This window comes from Lineus longissimus, chromosome 13 (genome assembly GCF_910592395.1).
Source record: "Lineus longissimus chromosome 13, tnLinLong1.2, whole genome shotgun sequence".
Taxonomy (NCBI): domain Eukaryota; kingdom Metazoa; phylum Nemertea; class Pilidiophora; order Heteronemertea; family Lineidae; genus Lineus; species Lineus longissimus.
The window spans coordinates 90,520-109,202 of record NC_088320.1 but is presented as its reverse complement, the minus strand read 5'-3'; the positions used below and the strand labels follow the sequence as shown (position 1 = coordinate 109,202).

The window sequence follows — 18,683 nt, the reverse complement described above, 5'->3', positions numbered from 1 at the left end:
GTGCCTTCTGTACCAATTTCAGTTTCAAAGTGGCCTATAAATTTGCCCGTTTACACTATTGGCAAAGTGAATTCATAAGATACATAATCAGGCAATGAACAATCATAATGAAGAAGTGACCGCTCCATCCGAGCGGTGGCTCGTGGTAATTAATATCATTTTATTTGGTATCAATTTCTAATCAACAAGAATTTTAAGAAATCCTCTAACTAAACTTACAACTGAGATTATCATCGTCTAAACATACGGAAAAACTGACAAATCAATACTTTATTCAGCCCTGTTAGAGCTTTTTGCCTCAGGTCGACACTTGAGGGACATCTAAAACCATTACACCGCACATGTTCAAACACGCCGTGTGCTTATACGAACGCCACAATGGATTAACTCAATTATAAAGTTGCGTAATAGCACACGTGGCAGTGATCACTCGGCGGCTCATCATTGGCTCCGTGGTCGAAATAGTATATTGATTTGATTATGTAATGAAGTCCACTGCATATGCGGGATGTTCTTTAAGATGACGGTACTTCTTTTTAGATATAGGCCAACTGTGTTTTAATTGAGTAGCGCATGATGGAGGGATTGCCAGAGTGTAAAGGTATGTTGGCTCTCACATGCGATATTTTTACCGGGTGGAAGTCACTGAGGTTAAAAAAAATCGACGGCAGAGGCGGTTGACATGGTTAGTTATGCTTTGAAGCCCGGGACTGACCAATTGTACTGTTGTAGTGTGTCAGCGGATAGTTTGAATGCTTCCCCTGCCATCCAATATCATCTTGAAAGAAAGGGTCTAACATCACCAGCGCCTCTGGACTCCGGACTGTCAGGGTGAAGGGGATCTGTCTGAAATGGATTGTGACGAATTGCCCAAGGAGACCCATGTTCTTACCGTCGAATGGAATGGAGACATCTGTGGACCGGAGGAGGCGTCAATGATAAACAGTGTGCACATTTTCAAATGGGGACCGTTTGTTTTCAACTAATGTTGTGTGGAAAATTTGTGACGAACTTCATTTATAAACTTTGTTGAACATTGACAAATCATCGATTCAGAGGAGGACCTTTTTGATTCGAACTTTTGTGTGATGGGACGCCGACGGGTACCCAGAATGAGAACGTTTTAAAATCTTTGTGGAATAACGACAAGTTGACCAAAGATTAGGTAAATGATTTTCTGTTTCTGTTTGGGACATTTCATCAGTTCTCATTGCACGTTCGTCTTTATTTCAGATCGTGGAATGTCCCCTGTTAGACTGTCAGAACGACCCTTTCACACCAGGCTCCTCGCATGCGTGGAGAGTGTCCCCGACAAAATGGAAGGCGGGTTAAACTTAGAGTAACCAGACAGGCTACTCTAAGGTTAAAACAACCTCGAATCCCAGGGGGCCGTGCGCAGCTATGGTGCAGCCATTTTGAATTGCTAATCAAGTAGTCCCTAGATCATTTGTAGATGTAGAGATTGGGGTTAAAACTTTTCACTGTCTATATTGTTCGGTTACAGGCAATAGGGAGAAGGATATCACAGTTACAGCGATTTTCGCTCACTTGGATGGAATAATTCGTATCAGTCGGGGTCCTATCATTTGTGCCAAGTGCACTCACTTCACTAATCTTGAGTAAGAATGTGTGCTTTCTGGAGCTAAAAGAGGTGCGGGGAACCTTGGTGTGACAGGGCCTACATCCCATCCATTTCACCTAGGCCTACCAAAGGGAAGGCATTCTGCACTTATTCTGCGTTGTGATATACCATCTGATCCCTGACCCCCCCAGGTCTCTGACATGGCCTTATACTACTTCAATGCCTTTATGCTGTTGAAGGTTTCAGCTATGTGAGTCATGATGGTCGTGTTGCATTGTTGTGTAAATGTACTGCATTGTTATTACATGTATGTGACGTTATTTTGACGCTGTTGAGCGTCTTCCTCGTGATCGAGAGGTCGTTGGTTCGACTCCCGGCCGAGTCACTGGCATGACTGGTCGAGTTCAATGAGTACTTTGTGGTTGCTCTTGAAACCCCAGAGTTATCTGGGAGACTGGGATGTATCCCAAAAGGTTGTTATTATCATCATTATAACATCATTGCTATCTAATTATTGTGGGAATGTATTTTTGACTCTAAATGATGGGGATGCCTTCCTTTTTGATACTCTTGCGCATGCGAACTGATAGCAGTTTGACCAACGCCGATATTCTCTCGGGGGAGGGGTGGGGGGATGGAAGGCCTATCTTTTCACATCCCAGCATACCAGAGGCGGACGGAGAGCAGAAAACATGTCACTCAGAATATCGGATGTTCATCACTGAGATACAGTAACTCGGTAGAGGAGTCTGATTCTTAGTCACCAAAATCTATGCCAGAATCATTGTATTTTTAGTCACAATTAACTCAACTGAAAAATTGCTTGAAGTGGTGCGACAGTTTGATATCAAAATAAGAAAAGTTGTCAAAGACAATTTTGTTCTTCCGCCTCTAGACCTTTGACACGCACATCGGTTCTGCAAGGCTGACTGAAATATTTTAATCTAAAACTTTGAACCTCCCAAGTTTAGGGTGGGTGGGGACTATTTTGCTCGGCCTTGCAGACATTTCTATCATCTATTGTATGCATCATGTGATTGTATGCTATGCTGTTAAGTGGAAGTTCTCAAATGATGACGGAGAAATCACTTGGAGGGGGGGGGGGGTCAATCACTATTGTGACCTGTTTGAAACAATCTCAGGCAGTAGAATCATTCTGTTGCGCTTGCAGAAACCAATGATATGGAATCATTGATCATTGACATATTAACGTTACACTGCTCGCCAAATAAACTGGGTGATTCTTTAAAGATGGGCCACATAATACAGAATGAGGTGGCGATGAAATAGTTCCGAAGCCGAAGGGTGAGGAATTTCTTTTCAATGAGAGGGAGCCCATAGCAGGCCTCCATGTCTTGCACACAGTGTGGGATTCCTCTGCACTTACATTACCAAAAGTGATAACAACTGAAAGAAATTGATAGTAGGAACTTATCATTGAGTTCAGAGTTTGTAACACGTTTTATAGTACCAAATCTCACCAACACATTTGAGCGCTTCCACAAGTATCTTATTAACGTTTCACCATAAACGGTTTGTACATGAAACGTGTGAATAAACGATGAGACAAACGATTTGTATATGAACCGTTTATGATGACACAGATCACATGGTACTGGTTACATCACAACCGATGACGAGGAAGGAAGGAAGGAAGGAAGGAAGGAAGGAAGGAAGGATGTCACAACATAGCGAAAGTGCTAACCCATGTAATCATTGCTAAATATCTGATGAAAAGAAAATTATATTGGGGGAGGGGGTAGGGGGTTCAAGTCAAACAACTGAAACACCATGTCCACCTGTATCGAAACGATCAGATATTTAACAGTGTAGAGTGTAAGTATCAAACCAGTGCCATGTGATGAGCAGAATCTAGTTCTGGGTTGAATCTGACGTCACAGAATTAGGTTCAGCTCCTTTTAAAGGAGGAGTAGCGGGAGCTGGCTGTCACTATAGAAACACAGTCCATGTATAAGAGACAATTCAAGATGCATTAGAATTGTTCGGGTTTGTGTCCACTTGCACCATGTACACCTGATGGGACTAGGTGTAACTTACATTAGTCATCTTAGTGGTGGCCCCGCTACTCCTTCTTTAATTTCAGGTAATGGATTCCACATCTCTCCCAGGAAAAGACTAAGGGACCGCACAAACCTTACCCAGGAAGGAATCAGATCGGAATCGGCGTTACGCCTCTACATCACGTGATGAACGAGTCCTCAGAAATCAACCTATGACTCGCCTCTATATCACGTGAGGAATGAGTCTTATCAGGAATGAACCTGTGACTCGCCTCTATGTCACGTGATGAACGAGTCTTATCAGGAATGAACCTGTGACTCGCCTCTATGTCACGTGATGAACGAGTCTTATCAGGAATGAACCTGTGACTCGCCTCTATATCACGTGAGGAATGAGTCTCATCAGGAATGAACCTGTGACTCACCTCTATGTCACGTGAGGAATGAGTCTTATCAGGAATGAACCTGTGACTCACCTCTATATCACGTGAGGAACAAGTCTTATCAGGAATGAACCTGTGACTCGCCTCTATATCACGTGAGGAATGAGTCTTATCAGGAATGAACCTGTGACTCACCTCTATACCACGTGAGGAATGAGTCTTATCAGGAAAGAACCTGTGACTCACCTCTATATCACGTGAGGAATGAGTCTTATCATGAATGAACCTGTGACTCGCCTCTATACCACGTGAGGAATGAGTCTTATCAGGAATGAACCTGTGACTCGCCTCTATATCACGTGAGGAATGCCGAGTCTTATCAGGAATGAACCTGTGACTCGCCTCTATATCACGTGAGGAATGCCGAGTCTTATCAGGAATGAACCTGTGACTCACCTCTATATCACGTGAGGAATGCCGAGTCTTATCAGGAATGAACGTGTGACTCGCCTTTATATCACGTGAGGAACGAGTCTTATCAGGAATGAACCTGTGACTCGCCTTTATATCACGTGAGGAATGAGTCTTATCAGGAATGAACCTGTGACTCGCCTCTATATCACGTGAGGAACGAGTCTTATCAGGAATGAATATGTGACTCGCCTCTATATCTCGTGAGGAACGAGTCTTATCAGGAATGAACCTGTGACTCGCCTCTATATCACGTGAGGAATGCCGAGTCTTATCAGGAATGAATCTGTGACTCGCCTCGATATTACGTGAAGAATGAGTCCTTACGGGGCGCTGAAACGTTGCTAATCTCAGTCATTGATAAACGTACCAATACCTGCATGATTTATTCAGCCACAAGGTTTTCTCAACGATTCTGATTGACTGCATGCTTCAATATTTGTTACGGGGGAGGGAGGGTCGCTCATCAACAAGACTCTGTAGGGGAAACTCACATTCTTCTTACCTTCTTACATTTACTAGATAAACCTGTGGTCTCTTGGCTTCTTTTACTGTATGCTTGTGGGAGGAGCGAGGTGGAGTAAAAGGTGTCGAGGGATCCCTTTAGATGTCGAGGGATCCCTTTAGATGTCGAGGAATCCCTTTAGATGTCGAGGAATCCCTTCAGTGCCCTTTAAGAAGAAGGGCACTAATGTGGTTTCTTTGCTAAAAATTCTACAGACGAACCGGTGTCTGTAGATCGATATATTAGTCAGTTATATGATATCAAATCTACAAATCTACATAAATTATCTAGTTCTAGTAACGGCACATTAGCATCTCTCCGCAGTACACTTGGAGGTGTTATTTGCCACGGGGTATCCCTCCGCCATGGCTCTTTTTTTCAAAAGTTCATATTGACATCACATTCAGCCTCTTCTGGTCAGCTACCTCGTGTTGGTAAACATTTGTTTCATTCGTTGTTCCACACTGTTCGTTGCCCTCGACTTGTACATTGTTGATCTTTATAGTTCTGGTTTCTCTGCGGAAGGAAGAATGGGTGATTTAAAATATAGCATCCTGAGGAAATCAGGGGTTGATATCCGCTTCTCCGGCCCTGCACACAAACCCCCGAGACATTCGCCCTCATTTGGAGGACGGCTGTTTAATTAATACTTACTCGCATGCACCATGATCCTATAGAGAAATATGGTATCCTCACCGCCCACTCTCCTATCCTTGCACTTAGGGGATGGCTGTTTAATTATCTCCCTGTTGAGCATTCCCTTCTTGAAGCTGAAGCATACACTGTAGTTCACAATGCCCATGTACAACACGTCATGATTGTACTTTATTAAGTCATAACATGGACGCACGACTGTCTTATCAAGATTTGAGGCGTCAATTGCTGATCTGAAGTCGTCTACTCTCGTTCCTTGGAGGTTGATACTCTTTCCTCTGCCTGTTGTGGTGCCGAAACAACCAAGAGCATCATAGTCTGGAAGAAACGTGAGACTCATCATGGCAAACTGTACAGGCAATCCTGATTAGGTCATCACAAGCAATAGTGTCTCCGCCAGAAACAATGCAATAACACCTACTATTTGAATCGTTTTTTTAATATTGGCCCAGTGATGTCCTCGCTGGGTGTGGATGCTTTATTTCCCTAGATGTTATAGCAGTGCAGAGTTGGAACATGATTGAATATTGTAGGGTTGTTTGGTGACCCAGACCCCAAATAGCACTGAGCCGGGACAAACACAGCTCCCCTGTCAGTGGTGGTTGAGTATAGTCTGGTGTGCGGTCATCAGAGGCATCTGTTTGTGAACATATCGATTCAGGTTAACATATTGCCGCGTGAAACAATAGCCCTTAGCTGATTGTGTCTGATCGCGCGGTGTGTGCACGGTGTGGAACTGTACAAGTATAATGTACATACATAGGCCTGCATTTGATGCCAATGACCCGAGTGTCTGTGTGTGTAATTGATTCCACTACTCGACACCTATTACTGATGGCTGTCCAATGGGATGAAGTCCTTGAGGTCTTGTGGCAACTGTAATATCATGCAAAGTTTATACTTCATAAACTTCGTATCAGTCTACAACTCATTGAGTGTTTTCACGGTCAGCCTTGTTGGAGGGCATAATAATGATATGTCATGCCTGACCTAACTGAGGCAAATGCTCTCATGGTCATTTGGGTTTGCTTTCATTTGTCTGTCCCGGCATTCAGCACGGCAGGACGTCACATGAAATCACTCCGTAGAAATTGAGTGACGCGTTTTAGGTCCTGAGGTGCATTCCCTTCAACTGAAGAATTAACTGGTTCAATTCAAACTGAGTATTACCATAAGATTCTGCGCCAATCGTGTTCCAGATGAACAAGAGAACACTGATGAGTGGGACTGACGACTGCATTCTGATCTGAAAGAGAGAAAGTGATTCTTTGCTGAAGTTTTCTGTTCGCCAAGTGTTACTGCGACGACAGCAAAACTTCTCGACTGAGTTTACCCCAATATGATATCCTCAGGAAGATACTGATTTCCCCGGTGTTGGTAAGCATTTGCTTCGGTAAAGATAGCGACCAAAGTTGAGAAATCATCGAATCTGATAGCGAAATTGTCCTGACCAATTCTTGGAAAGACGATGGGTTTGGGATGAAGGACACGGTTTCAATTTCTGATCTTAAAACCGATATGATAAGTAAAAGGAAATAAATGAATACGAATAGACAACGAGACTTACTCAGTGTATGGCGGCCGCTGGTCATCTAAAACATCAGTACAGACATACAACCAGATGGTGACGGCAAGTTGTAAAGCAGGAAATTACACCAGATGCCGCAAACGTACACTCTGTCATTTCTAATATGTATACATACTGTGGCCAGGTTGAGGTGTCTTACCCTCAACAAGACCAGGTTACAACCAGGTTGTTACTGTTAGCCTGGTGAACTGTCTTCCCTGTATATCGTGTCATTTTAACGGTAAGATGTAACTTTGTCCCTGTGGGTTAGGGTTAGGGTTAGGGTTAGCTGGGCTGGTTAACTAACTCTGTTTTGGCCAGGTCGAGGAGTCTCACCCTCAGCAAAGACCGTAACATGATGTTGCCTGTGACAGCCATCCCAGTGAATTGTGGTGAGGATAACTTGTCTTGCCTTCAGTCAATCAAGTTGTGACTTTGTCCCTGTGACAGCAAAGGTGGTGAGCTGTGTTCTCTTTGGCTATTTGTCTCTGTCGCAGCCAGACTGGCCAACTGTCTTCTCTCTGGCTAGGTCAATACACCCTTGCTCTAAGTCAGGTAGACTGTAACATTGTCCCAGGGACAGCGAGACTGTGAACTGTTCATTAACTTGAGGTAACGTTTTTTGTTAAATCATACACCAGATGGCAGCAAATAAATACGTATCCGTAGCAAAGAAATTAGCTCAGATGGCAGCACCTGACAGTGACGAAAGGGGAAGATTTGTTTTGAAGATGAGTGTCAAACGGGTTTTACTCTGTCACCAAGACCGTTCTACCGTGTAAACACGTCAGTACGAGATCTACGTCTTTCAATACATCTTGAGTGATTTGACCTGGTCTTGTCTGCTCTGGTTCAGAGCCATGTTAACGGCCCTAATGTCTACTCTTGGTCTTAGTATGCAGTCCACCGATCTTTGCCATTCATAACTTCTTCATACCTACTCTTGCCCTGACCACATATGACAAAGGCTACCGTTGGTCCTTGACGATAGTAATGACCATCCAATTTCTAGTCTCGTTGATCCACTAATTACATCTTATTGTTACAACCGGTATGGTTTGTAACAGCGAATTGACACAGCTGGTCCGTATCCGCTAACATGATATTCTGCCAACCACCGTACTTCCGTTTGGAAAGTTGAGCACATCTAGCCGCTTTTCTTGACTGTCATGAATTAAGGCGGTGGAAGGCAATGGACCTTAGACCCCTGACCAGTATCTTAGGCCACTTGGTTTTTCAGTCATGCACAACCGTAATTCCTTATCATAAATTTAATGTGGCATAGAGTCGGCCTTAGCTTTACTCTCATTCATAACTGAACTCTATGCTGGCTTTAATGGCGGAACTCAAGAAAACGTCTCGTGTATTTATTCATTGTTGTGTTGCCAATATGAACACCAAGTAGCCTACTCTTGGTAATGTCTTTCCGCCCGTTTAGAGTAAACAGAATCAATATCAAGCGACAGGTTTGGCCTAGGCGATCTTGATTCAAATAGTCATAAATCTCATGGCCCACGGCGACGATCAAACTTGCATCAGGTTCATCGTCCAACATCGAATGTTGGTACGTTACTGTTGCTATATATGTTATCACATGTCATTATTACTGTGATGACTCCTCCACTGAGTACGAGAATATCTCCACCCCTAGCTAACTGTTGTTATCTGTTATGCTGAATTGCAGCTAACTTACGAGAATATCCCCACCCCTAGCTAACTATTGTTATCTGTTATGCTGAATTGCAGCTAACTTACGAGAATATCTCCACCCCTAGCTAACTAATGTTATCTGTTATGCTGAATTGCAGCTAACTTACGAGAATATCTCCACCCCTAGCTAACTGTTGTTATCTGTTATGCTGAATTGCAGCTAACTTACGAGAATATCTCCACCCCCAGCTAACTGTTGTTATCTGTTATGCTGAATTGCAGCTAACTTACGAGAATATCCCCACCCCTAGCTAACTGTTGTTATCTGTTATGCTGAATTGCAGCTAACTTACGAGAATATCTCCACCCCTAGCTAACTGTTGTTATCTGTTATGCTGAATTGCAGCTAACTTACGAGAATATCCCCACCCCTAGCTAACTGTTGTTATCTGTTATGCTGAATTGCAGCTAACTTTAAAATACCGGTACCTGATTTTGAATGGCGGAGTAAAGATATGAATGGGTACCTAATAATAGTGATATATGTCTTCTTGATACCGTCACAACATGGGGTGAATTATTGAGAGTTTACCCGTACATAGAGACAAGGCTCTCAGCTAAAAGTGACGTCACTTTTTCTCGTGATTACGTCACTGCCTGCGCCGACGGCCGCCCTTTTTGATTGGATTATTTAAATATGCAGAGAAAATGACTCACCTGGATGTTGGAGTTGGTATAATAACTAAACTTGAGAGATTCAATTCGAGATAAAAGTCTAAGGAAGCAAGAGCTCTCTCAACTAATTTGACCATGACGGGCCATACTCTGCAACCAGTTCTCCTGTTATTCTGTTTTGCAAGTGTTATTTCTGCTCTCCAAATACAAAAGGACAAGGGACTCGATGATTCGAATCTTGATAAGCTGATCGATTCACAAGGTCTGGAGCGGCGTGGCTTCAGGCCCTGGGGTGGCAAGAGAGACGATGAACAATACCAGGAAAGTTTACCCGAATTTTTATCGGGCGTTGATCAGGAAATTGCAATGACGGCTAGAGGGTTCCGTCCGTGGGGCGGTAAGCGATCAGTAAGGAGCGTCGAGGAATCACATATGGCGGGAGACGAGTCAAAGCGAGGATTCCGGCCGTGGGGTGGCAAGAGGGCTGGTGAAGACGAAGACAAAAGAGGATTCCGGCCTTGGGGTGGCAAGAGGGCTGGTGAAGACAAAGACAAAAGAGGATTCCGGCCTTGGGGTGGCAAGAGGGCTGGTGAAAACGAGGACAAAAGAGGATTCCGGCCGTGGGGTGGCAAGAGGGCTGGTGAAGACGAAGACAAAAGAGGATTCCGGCCGTGGGGTGGCAAGAGGGCTGGTGAAGACGAAGATAAAAGAGGATTCCGGCCGTGGGGTGGCAAGAAGTCCGAGCACGACGCATCTTCCGAAAAACTTATCGCTCAACTGAAGGCGACGGGCTTGGGACCAAAAAGGGGCTTCAGGCCCTGGGGCGGCAAACGTGAGTTCCGGCCTTGGGGAGGAAAGAGAGACTCTTTGAAGCGCGAATTCCGACCATGGGGTGGCAAGCGAGCGGAAAATGACGAAGAGAAGCGGGGATTCCGGCTTTGGGGTGGCAAGAGAGCTGATCAAGTGGACAATGTCTAATGCTGTCTGTCTACGACCATATTTAAAGGTAAGAGCAGACTTTGCATCTTTTTTTGGTATTGTGTGTTTGTAAGAATGTGCGCCTGATCCGCTTTCGTAGGTCCTTCGTGTTTTAAAATATCACACAGAACGTTCTGAGTCGAATGATAGTAACTGAATACGTTTAGTTACGAAAAAATATCGCAGTTTTGCCAAGGAATTTTTTTTTCAAAAGTGAAAATAAAGGTACCAGTTACTCATCAACCATTGGTGATCTGTTCTTCAAAATGCCAAGATTCCCTTTCTATGACCCTTATTCACGCTTTGATAAGGCGTTTGGCAGAAAAATCGGCAGGTTTGATTATTTTCACCAAAATTCCTTTGTTTCTCATAATTAGGAAATTTGTCAAACATGAAAGCCTGTTTCATATCTTCAATATTGTTCACCTCCCCAAAATAAATACTTGGAATAAGTAAGCAAACAACATGTTTCATTTTTAATTCATGTCTCAGATTTCAGACTTGCATAAAATCATCCAGTATCTCTTCATTTTGATAATGTATTTTTGACATTATTGTATGGGCTTTGCTAAGATACCACGCTTTGTCTACGTTTGTTTTCCAACGCATCGGGGCATTAGACAAAACTACAGTTGATCTCTTGAATTTGAGTGATTCAACATCTATACAATATCTTAAACGGTTAATATGAGGGTTCATGATTTATAAAATTCTGACAAAGCGGAATTTCTGACATGTGGGATCTTGTTAAAGATTGATTGACGTCTCAATTGGGCAGTTATTGGTTACTGTTTTCATTAGATGCATACCAGAACGAGAACTATTCGAAAGTTCAGCAGTGATTGATGCACTTTGGATAGTTTCCGAAGTCCCGGTCGAACGGAGGCTGCTGGCGGTTGCGCTGCAACCTCTGCTCAACTCTGCCAACGCCGCAATCACAAACCGCCACTACCAACTCGAATGTTTAAGCTTTTCTTGCTTAATTAGTGCAGAGTCTTTCAAATATAGAACTGTCCAATGAACTTGACCACAGCCCCTATACCACAAACCTATTCAATCGGTACGCCTCACTTCACACCCTTCTGCCTCTAAATAACCTCATAAACTGCAATCAACTTCATGGCCCTAAACCGAGACTTTCCATTAGCTACATACAACCACCAAGGATGGCCAAAGCTCGACCGACAATATAATCCCCAGGTTTCTCCATGGTATCAAGCAATTTCGTTCTTCTTTGAAATCTAATACCCCAAACCATCTCAACCGTGTGACGGTTTTTTCAGCGATCTCGTTCCCCCGTGTTATTGCGAGAGATCAGATAGGACGGATTAAAATCTGCGCCGTTTTTGGACGTGTTTAATCGTTTGAAAGTAACCAAGTTACAAGGCCAGCTATAAGAAGCTAAGAAGTTCCTTCAAAACATATTAGTTCTGATATTCGAATGGACGTCTTGACTTTCAGTTTTATTATGTCATGCAGGAGCATTGAACAGAGAGCCATTCCAAGGTCTTCTTTCTCAAACCCCGGGCTTTTTTTAGATATCACATGGGGAAATGTGCATCTGGTGAGAAGTAAAGTCGACGGCGATCATGTCTCGGCGGGGCTGAAACTGAGTGTGTCTAGTCGAGGTGAGGCATTCGAGGCTGCGAGGTCTGTCAGCAAAGAGACTGATATTTTGGTATTTTGCCTCGGGCGTGTTATGTTCCCCGGGCATGCCGGGGTGTCAGCCGACCCTTGATTGTAATATACTGTTTGCCATATTTCAAGATGTTTTAAATATATCTAGTGTCTAATAAAGTATTCATTAAATTAAGATCTTTCGAGAATTAGACATAAAATGACGAAAACTCAACCTTAATTCATTATGGATGGAAAGTACACATCGTACCTCTATAAGATAAATATTTTGATATTAGTCAATGTTTGAATCAGTTATTGAGAAAAAAAGTGGCCTACATTCTTCATCAACAATAACGCGACAAGAAAATAACAATGAATAGTCATTGAAAGATTCCTATATTGATCGTTGGTTCCAATCAGTATACATTATTTGTTTTCTAACTATTGTTGCTCCTTTTATGTTTTTGTAATCAACTTGGATATGTCAGTCAGCACTGAAGGCTACAAGACTTGAGGATGTCCTACCAGTCCTGGCCTGTTCCGTGTCAAACTCCCCAGTCATGCGTCCGTGAACAGTTACCGCGGTTATCCCGTCGTGGCATTCAAAGACAATAGTTTGCTTCCCGCAAACCAAATGGCTAAGGATTAGCGATATATTAGGTATTATTGTTTCTGTAATCGCATTAGTGGCGGCGACAATGAGCCGTTCCGCTTAGAACTCTTCAGAGAATGATGATCAATGCTCGGAAGGGAAAGTCGGGTGTATTTCTGTTGGTCACCAACAGGAACCAGCTGCCTCCGTTCCTAATTTATATCGAGTCCCAAAGTAGGAGAATGGCCAAAGAGTCGCGGCACGACAATTAGACGAGAGCAGCGACACTTGTTTCCGTCAGATCAGGAAACACTGATCTAAGGCAGACTGTGGAAAAGGGACGGCGAGGTGGCCGTTAGCAATGACAAAACATCATTTGCTGAGATCAACTTTTTGACACTCCTACCTATATCAAGAGGCAGAGTTACCACTGGTTATGTCAGGATGACGCCGTTTCGAGGCCTGTCGTCTGCAAATTTTCGAAGTGTTTCTTCTGGCCAGAAGACGAAGAAGCAACACTTCGAAAATTTGCAAAATTTATTATTTGAGAGTGTACCCATAAAGAACTTTGTATACTATTGAACTTGCCGCTTCAAAAGCAGAACTGACCGGCCCGCCCCGAGAATCGGCGCCAGGTGATTGGCTGATTCTTCCTGACAGATCAGGTGACGCAGAATTTCGCCCACCTGATTGGATGTCTCGTTTGAGTGGGTTCATGACATATCCGGTGATGCAGAATCCGGCCCACTAGAAAAGGAGATTTGCTTCACATTGAACCCTTCATACCTTTATAGACAATGCCCAGAAGCAGAAGACGTTGACTTAGTAGAGAGATCGAATTCAAATAATCAATGTTTAATGAAAGAGCGTGTTGACGCCAACAGGGGTTCGAAAGATGGAATGAAATAGTAAAAAATAAGCCATTCTGAACTGTTAAATATATCTTAAAAAGAGTGAACATCGAAAGTACCTACTAATCATCGTTGCCCAGCTTGGTTTTTTACCCTTAATGACCATTATGCGGCCTGTATCTTCTACTGTTAACATCATAAAAATTGATTCGTGAACAAAACGCGCTGGATTTTGCTTATAATGTTCAGAAAATTCATGCAAGCCTGCGAGCACTCAATCTCTTATGTTGAGTACAATGAATTCTGTTTCCAGTTTCGAAGGGATCTTCGGGCAATAGTGCCGCAAATACCAAATTGCTGTAGAAAAGTGTTTAACTACTGAAATACAACGAGAGCGCCAAGCTTGTATTCATTGAAAGTTGCAAATTATCTATAATCACCCATTCTTCTCTTATAATACCACCCAGGGTATAAAACTCCCTGCAAACCCGAGGCATTTGCAGTACATAGATAATTGCACTGCACTCGAGGCGTGAGACTCACGAGAAAGCAAATGTCAACGGTGCCTCACCAGTCTATATATACATTATATGTATATGTTTATTTCGTACTTACAGTACATAAATTCGTGCATAGATAATTGCACTGCACTCCAGGCGTGAGACTCACGAGTGTCAATGGTGAGGCCAGTCTATTTCGTACTTACTGTACATAAATTCGTGCTATACATTGACCTGATAACGAACCTCAAAGAATGTCCCATGCTTTGCCTACGTTCATGTATGCAATCCCATATGGTCTAGTGGTGAGCATTTCTGTCTCTCAACCAGTAAATTGAATCGCTTTGGCTATCTGGTCAACGAAGTAAACAGTCTCTATTAAAGTTTTATTTTATTGGCAAGCATAGATCAACGCCTTAACCTCTGCTTGCATTTGGTCGTATTACGATGTCCTCGTCAAAAGTAACCCAGTGAATAAGTACTCAACTTTCCACAAGAGAAACACTTCAAAACGTTACACCAGGAGTCTGGTCAGCAAGAGAAGCGCATGTCTGTATCGGAAGGAACTTTTCTCTCTGGTCGTATATGCAAACCACTTCAAAGACAGTGTACTTTTTGCCTTCCAGAAATATCAATAAGAAAACAATGATTGTGGTGAAGTGTGCCACACGCGGTGAGGTTACTTAAAATAGTCTGATCACCTGAGGTTGAGAATTGTTCCTTTCTGTATTTGTTCGCCACAGTTGGGGAGACCACATGAGATCTCTTGGAACTGATCACGGCCAATATTGGTATCAATACTCGGACTAATCCATCATTGAGTCTATAACCAACTGATAGCTCCCGGGATGTGCCCCCTCTTTAATGAACAAATGGTTCCAGTCTCTTCAATGCTCTAATCACAGGTGACACTCTTTATTAACTCAAATTGATCTTTCTGATGACATTTTATGCAAATTATCTGAAGTGATTAACTTAGAGAGTCCACAGTAGGCGTTGCAGTGGACGTGGTAACTATTAACAGAAAGCTAGTATCATGGAAACCGTTTGCTCTCGTTGTTAGCGTTGTTCCTTCCATTGTTTAGGGATTATCTGTAAAACAAGGGGGACACTTTTTATCGGTGTTTCCCTGTCGACAAGTCATGGTTCTTCTACCTGTCTACTGTATGGAAACAGTATCATTGAGATAAAGAGGACATTAAAACAGGTTACAGCACTCATTGTTAATAATTAAGATTATGATTTATAATGGCATCTCACTTGAGTGGTACTCGACCAAGGGGGGACTACAGTGATTTCCTTTGGTTTTTATTCAAAGGCGAAAAAACGCATTCCGATTTTGCCATCGCTTGATGAACGATACGTGGACCACTTGTAGGAGACACCACGCTTAACTCCTACCCTGAAAAATGCCTGAGGCTTAGTGTAATGTGATAGCTTTGTTGAATTTTGATAGCTCCAGGAATATTATGCCGATTTAAAAAATCCATATTCTAGTTTCAGGCGAGGTTGGGGGGCAAGAGGTCACCTGTCGTTGACTAGATTGGGTGGGATCGACGAGGATTGAACGTTTCACCCGAGGTGGTGAGAAGTTCCAAACTGCATTGGCTAACATTTTTTGCTTGAAATTTTTAAGTCTTTAAAGTCTGCTGATAAAAAAGTTAGAGAGATACCGATGAGGTAGGAATACTTGTCTCAAGTTTTGCCCCCAAAAATGCGCATCGATCCGGAGATATTCCGTTAAAGCCGCGACTTCTAAGGCCAACAGGGTTTTCTTCGGGGTATCAGATATATAGAAAAACCTCAAATTGCTCAAGAAAAAGTTGCAAAGGAACTCATTAGTCCACTTGCAAGATATGTATTGCTAAGGTTTTTCGGCGAGCAAGCTCAATGACGGCAGCGCATCATTGAGTGCCAGTGGGCCGCAAACCCGGCGATCGCTACACCAGGAGGCCGCCTAAGCAACCGGAAAATGAACCCTTATAGCGCTTTGAGAGTTCTCAGTTGGATTCATTTGGACTTGTTTGTCAAGTGAAGCGATGTAGTGAAACCTGTATAGCGTTATTTAGCGCAGTAGCCAACGGGCGAGTCAGCTCTAATTGAATACAATCCTCGACTCATCCATGTAGCCAGCTCCATTAATTTTCATTATCCCCTGATATATTTTCCGCTTGATTCCTTGTGGCTTTTTCAAATGGTATTCAAGAATGATTTCATATTTAAGAATTGATGACGCTTCTTACGGTTGACTGACTTTAACCAAGTCAACTTCACTCGTCAACATTTTACTTTTTATTCCGACTTGGATGTGTGGGTGGTTTTTAAAGGGGTACACCGTTCGTAACTACTTGTGGTCCAGTTAAATAGAAATCCACTATTACACAATGCGCCGTAGCGCAGTTATTATGAATATGAATTTGTTGAAACGTGGTATCTATAGTATTCATTATATGTCTTCACAACGGTAATGCTGAAAGTTATATTTAGTATGTATTTACGCAATTGACAATTTTCAAATTCAATTACGAATTCAATTTTTTTATCGAACGGCGTAGGCCTTTAACTTAATTTCTATATACACCCTGTACTCTCAATGCATAACATAGGCCTATCTTTATTTCTTTCTGGAAAGCGTTTTTTTTCATGGTATAATCGTTTTTAATCTTTCTTGATTAATGTTGAGGATGATTTTCATCATGTCAAGACTTCAGAATGGGTTGCAGTTTTTTTGCTGTTTAGAAATCGAAAATGTTAAGCACGTAATATGATGCATACCTTTTTAGGTCAGTGATGTTTGAGATATGAAACAAACAAGTCAGTTAACTCAGCAACCAAAACAGATGAGATATAATCTTTTTTTTTATTTTGCAGGGAAGACGGCGATCTTCAATCATTGGCCAACGCAATACCACGTGACTTATTCAAATTGGATATCATTTTTCGACATCAACGAGGAGAGGGATGATGCCGATGACATGAACGCTTGTAATCGATACTGCTGTAATTTAGATCACTAGAACACTAGTTAAACTTCAGCTGGCGCGCACTTAAACAATATATTGTCCATAGCCCTATCGGGGCCAATAGGGGGCCTTACTGACCCTTGTAAACATTGACTAGAAACCACCGTTGAGTGCAAGTGTTCCCCATATCCTAGTGTTGCCTACGACAACACACTGCCTCAAGAAGTCGACATTGGAAAATTTGACAATTCGAGAACGCTGTTTTCCCACGTTTTCCACTGCACAGTTTGACAATGCGAGAACTGTGTTTCCGCGTTTTCCATTGGACAGTTTGACAAATGCGAGAACTGTTTTCCGCGTTTTCCACTGCACAGTTCGAAAATGCGAGAACTGTCTTCCCGCGTTTTCCACTGGACAGTTGGACAATGCGAGAACTGTCTTCCCGCGTTTTCCACTGGACAGTTTGACAATGCGAGAAGTGTCTTCCCGCGTTTTCCACTGCACAGTTTGACAATGCGAGTGCTGTTTTTTCCTCGTTTTCTAAACCATGGACATAAATTATTTGAGAGAGGAAAACACCTGACGACAATACACTTGTTTTGACTTCGCGATGCACTTGTTGATATTTCGGGAAAATAAGAAAGTTTAGGTAATTATGATACCTTCTAAAAGATATACATGAAATGATTATAAAGTGGGACAGTTTCGACTGTTACTCCGTCTGCTCGTCCATCACCTAGTCCCACAGCTCTGCACATTAACAGCAGCTGCCAGGGTTACACGAGTTACCATTACCACAGCGGCGGCCTTGAAAGCACCCAATAAGTGGCTCGTACAGTACATGTCACAGACATAAACGTGGAAAAAGCGTTGAAGAAATCTCAGTCTGATGAGATTTGCATTTGGTACTCTCAGCACCCGCCCCAGCATTGAAATGGTTCCTGAAGCTCATCAAGATATGGTAATATTTACACAACAGAATGAACCAAATACATGCAGTGTGAACTGGGTTAAGAACTAAGAACTCCATGGCCTAGGGTGGAAGACGAGGATTTCAGGGCTGGACGTACCGAGTTCGAATCCCATGCAGACGTATCTTTAGAAATTCTCTTTTTCTCACGAAAGCACCGCCTTCGGCTGCGAGCTGGGCCCTAAAGAAACTGGCTTTATCTTTTTCATTCGAGTGTTGCCATCCAGTCGCTGTCCAGTCCATTTGCAACAGCTTGATATTTCCTTGGATAAAGTGTAATCTGGCAGCCCTCCTCTTTATGGAGAGGTCGGTGCCTGTGCCCTTTAGATTACCTTTACCAGAAGAGTGTAGCTGTAAATGACGTCAAACAATATTAAACACGTGCCAGGTCACCAGTGGCACCAACGTTTGCCTCATCTAACTCAATATGAACGCCCCCTATGAATCAGCCAGAAGACCATGTTTCACCTCTCATCAATGTAAGTCGTTAAGTTCATTAAACGAATTTCTCATCAAGGTCGTCTTGTCTTCTATTTTGTTGACATTTTTTTGGGGGGGGAGGGGGCTCTGTACAGAATGACCAACGACGCGATGATTGTCCGTTGTACGGTCAGGATTGGTCGGATCTTACGCCATGTCAGACTTATTCAGATTTCTGAATCGTCTATCAGACTCTACGAGGCTATGAGAAGGACCAAACC

General features: G+C 42.9%; 2 protein-coding genes across 3 annotated transcripts; one reads left to right on the top strand and one right to left on the bottom strand.

Annotated features, from left to right (window-relative positions):
* Positions 1 to 4,809: 4,809 nt before the first annotated feature.
* On the bottom strand, positions 4,810 to 7,244 carry LOC135498052 (uncharacterized). 2 transcript variants are annotated; one of them, XM_064788200.1, is made up of 4 exons: positions 7,184 to 7,244; positions 6,787 to 6,862; positions 5,617 to 5,934; positions 4,810 to 5,478 (listed from the first exon to the last, which is right to left on the bottom strand). In XM_064788200.1, exons 2-4 carry the CDS (start codon positions 6,854 to 6,856, stop codon positions 5,462 to 5,464), a joined length of 405 nt encoding a protein of 134 aa, XP_064644270.1. In that variant the 5' UTR covers positions 6,857 to 6,862; positions 7,184 to 7,244; the 3' UTR covers positions 4,810 to 5,461. The 2 variants fall into 2 exon arrangements, with proteins under 2 accessions (XP_064644270.1, XP_064644271.1); XM_064788201.1 differs by having other exon boundaries at positions 5,659 to 5,934.
* A 2,342-nt stretch (positions 7,245 to 9,586) lies between these two features.
* LOC135498242 (uncharacterized protein DR_0269-like) lies at positions 9,587 to 18,498 on the top strand. The gene is made up of 2 exons (XM_064788458.1): positions 9,587 to 10,514; positions 16,921 to 18,498. The coding sequence occupies exon 1, from the start codon at positions 9,644 to 9,646 to the stop codon at positions 10,484 to 10,486; it is 843 nt and encodes a 280-aa protein (XP_064644528.1). The 5' UTR covers positions 9,587 to 9,643; the 3' UTR covers positions 10,487 to 10,514; positions 16,921 to 18,498.
* The last annotated feature ends 185 nt before the right edge of the window (positions 18,499 to 18,683 follow it).

Coding starts and splice junctions, on each gene's coding strand:
- LOC135498052 (XM_064788200.1), bottom strand. CDS start 6,856: ATGCAGTCGTCAGTCCCACTCATCAGTGTTCTCTTGTTCATCTGGAAC. Junction 5,935..6,786: donor GATTGGCGCAGAATCTTATG/GTAATACTCAGT, acceptor CGTTTCTTCCAG/ACTATGATGCTCTTGGTTGT.
- LOC135498242 (XM_064788458.1), top strand. CDS start 9,644: ATGACGGGCCATACTCTGCAACCAGTTCTCCTGTTATTCTGTTTTGCA.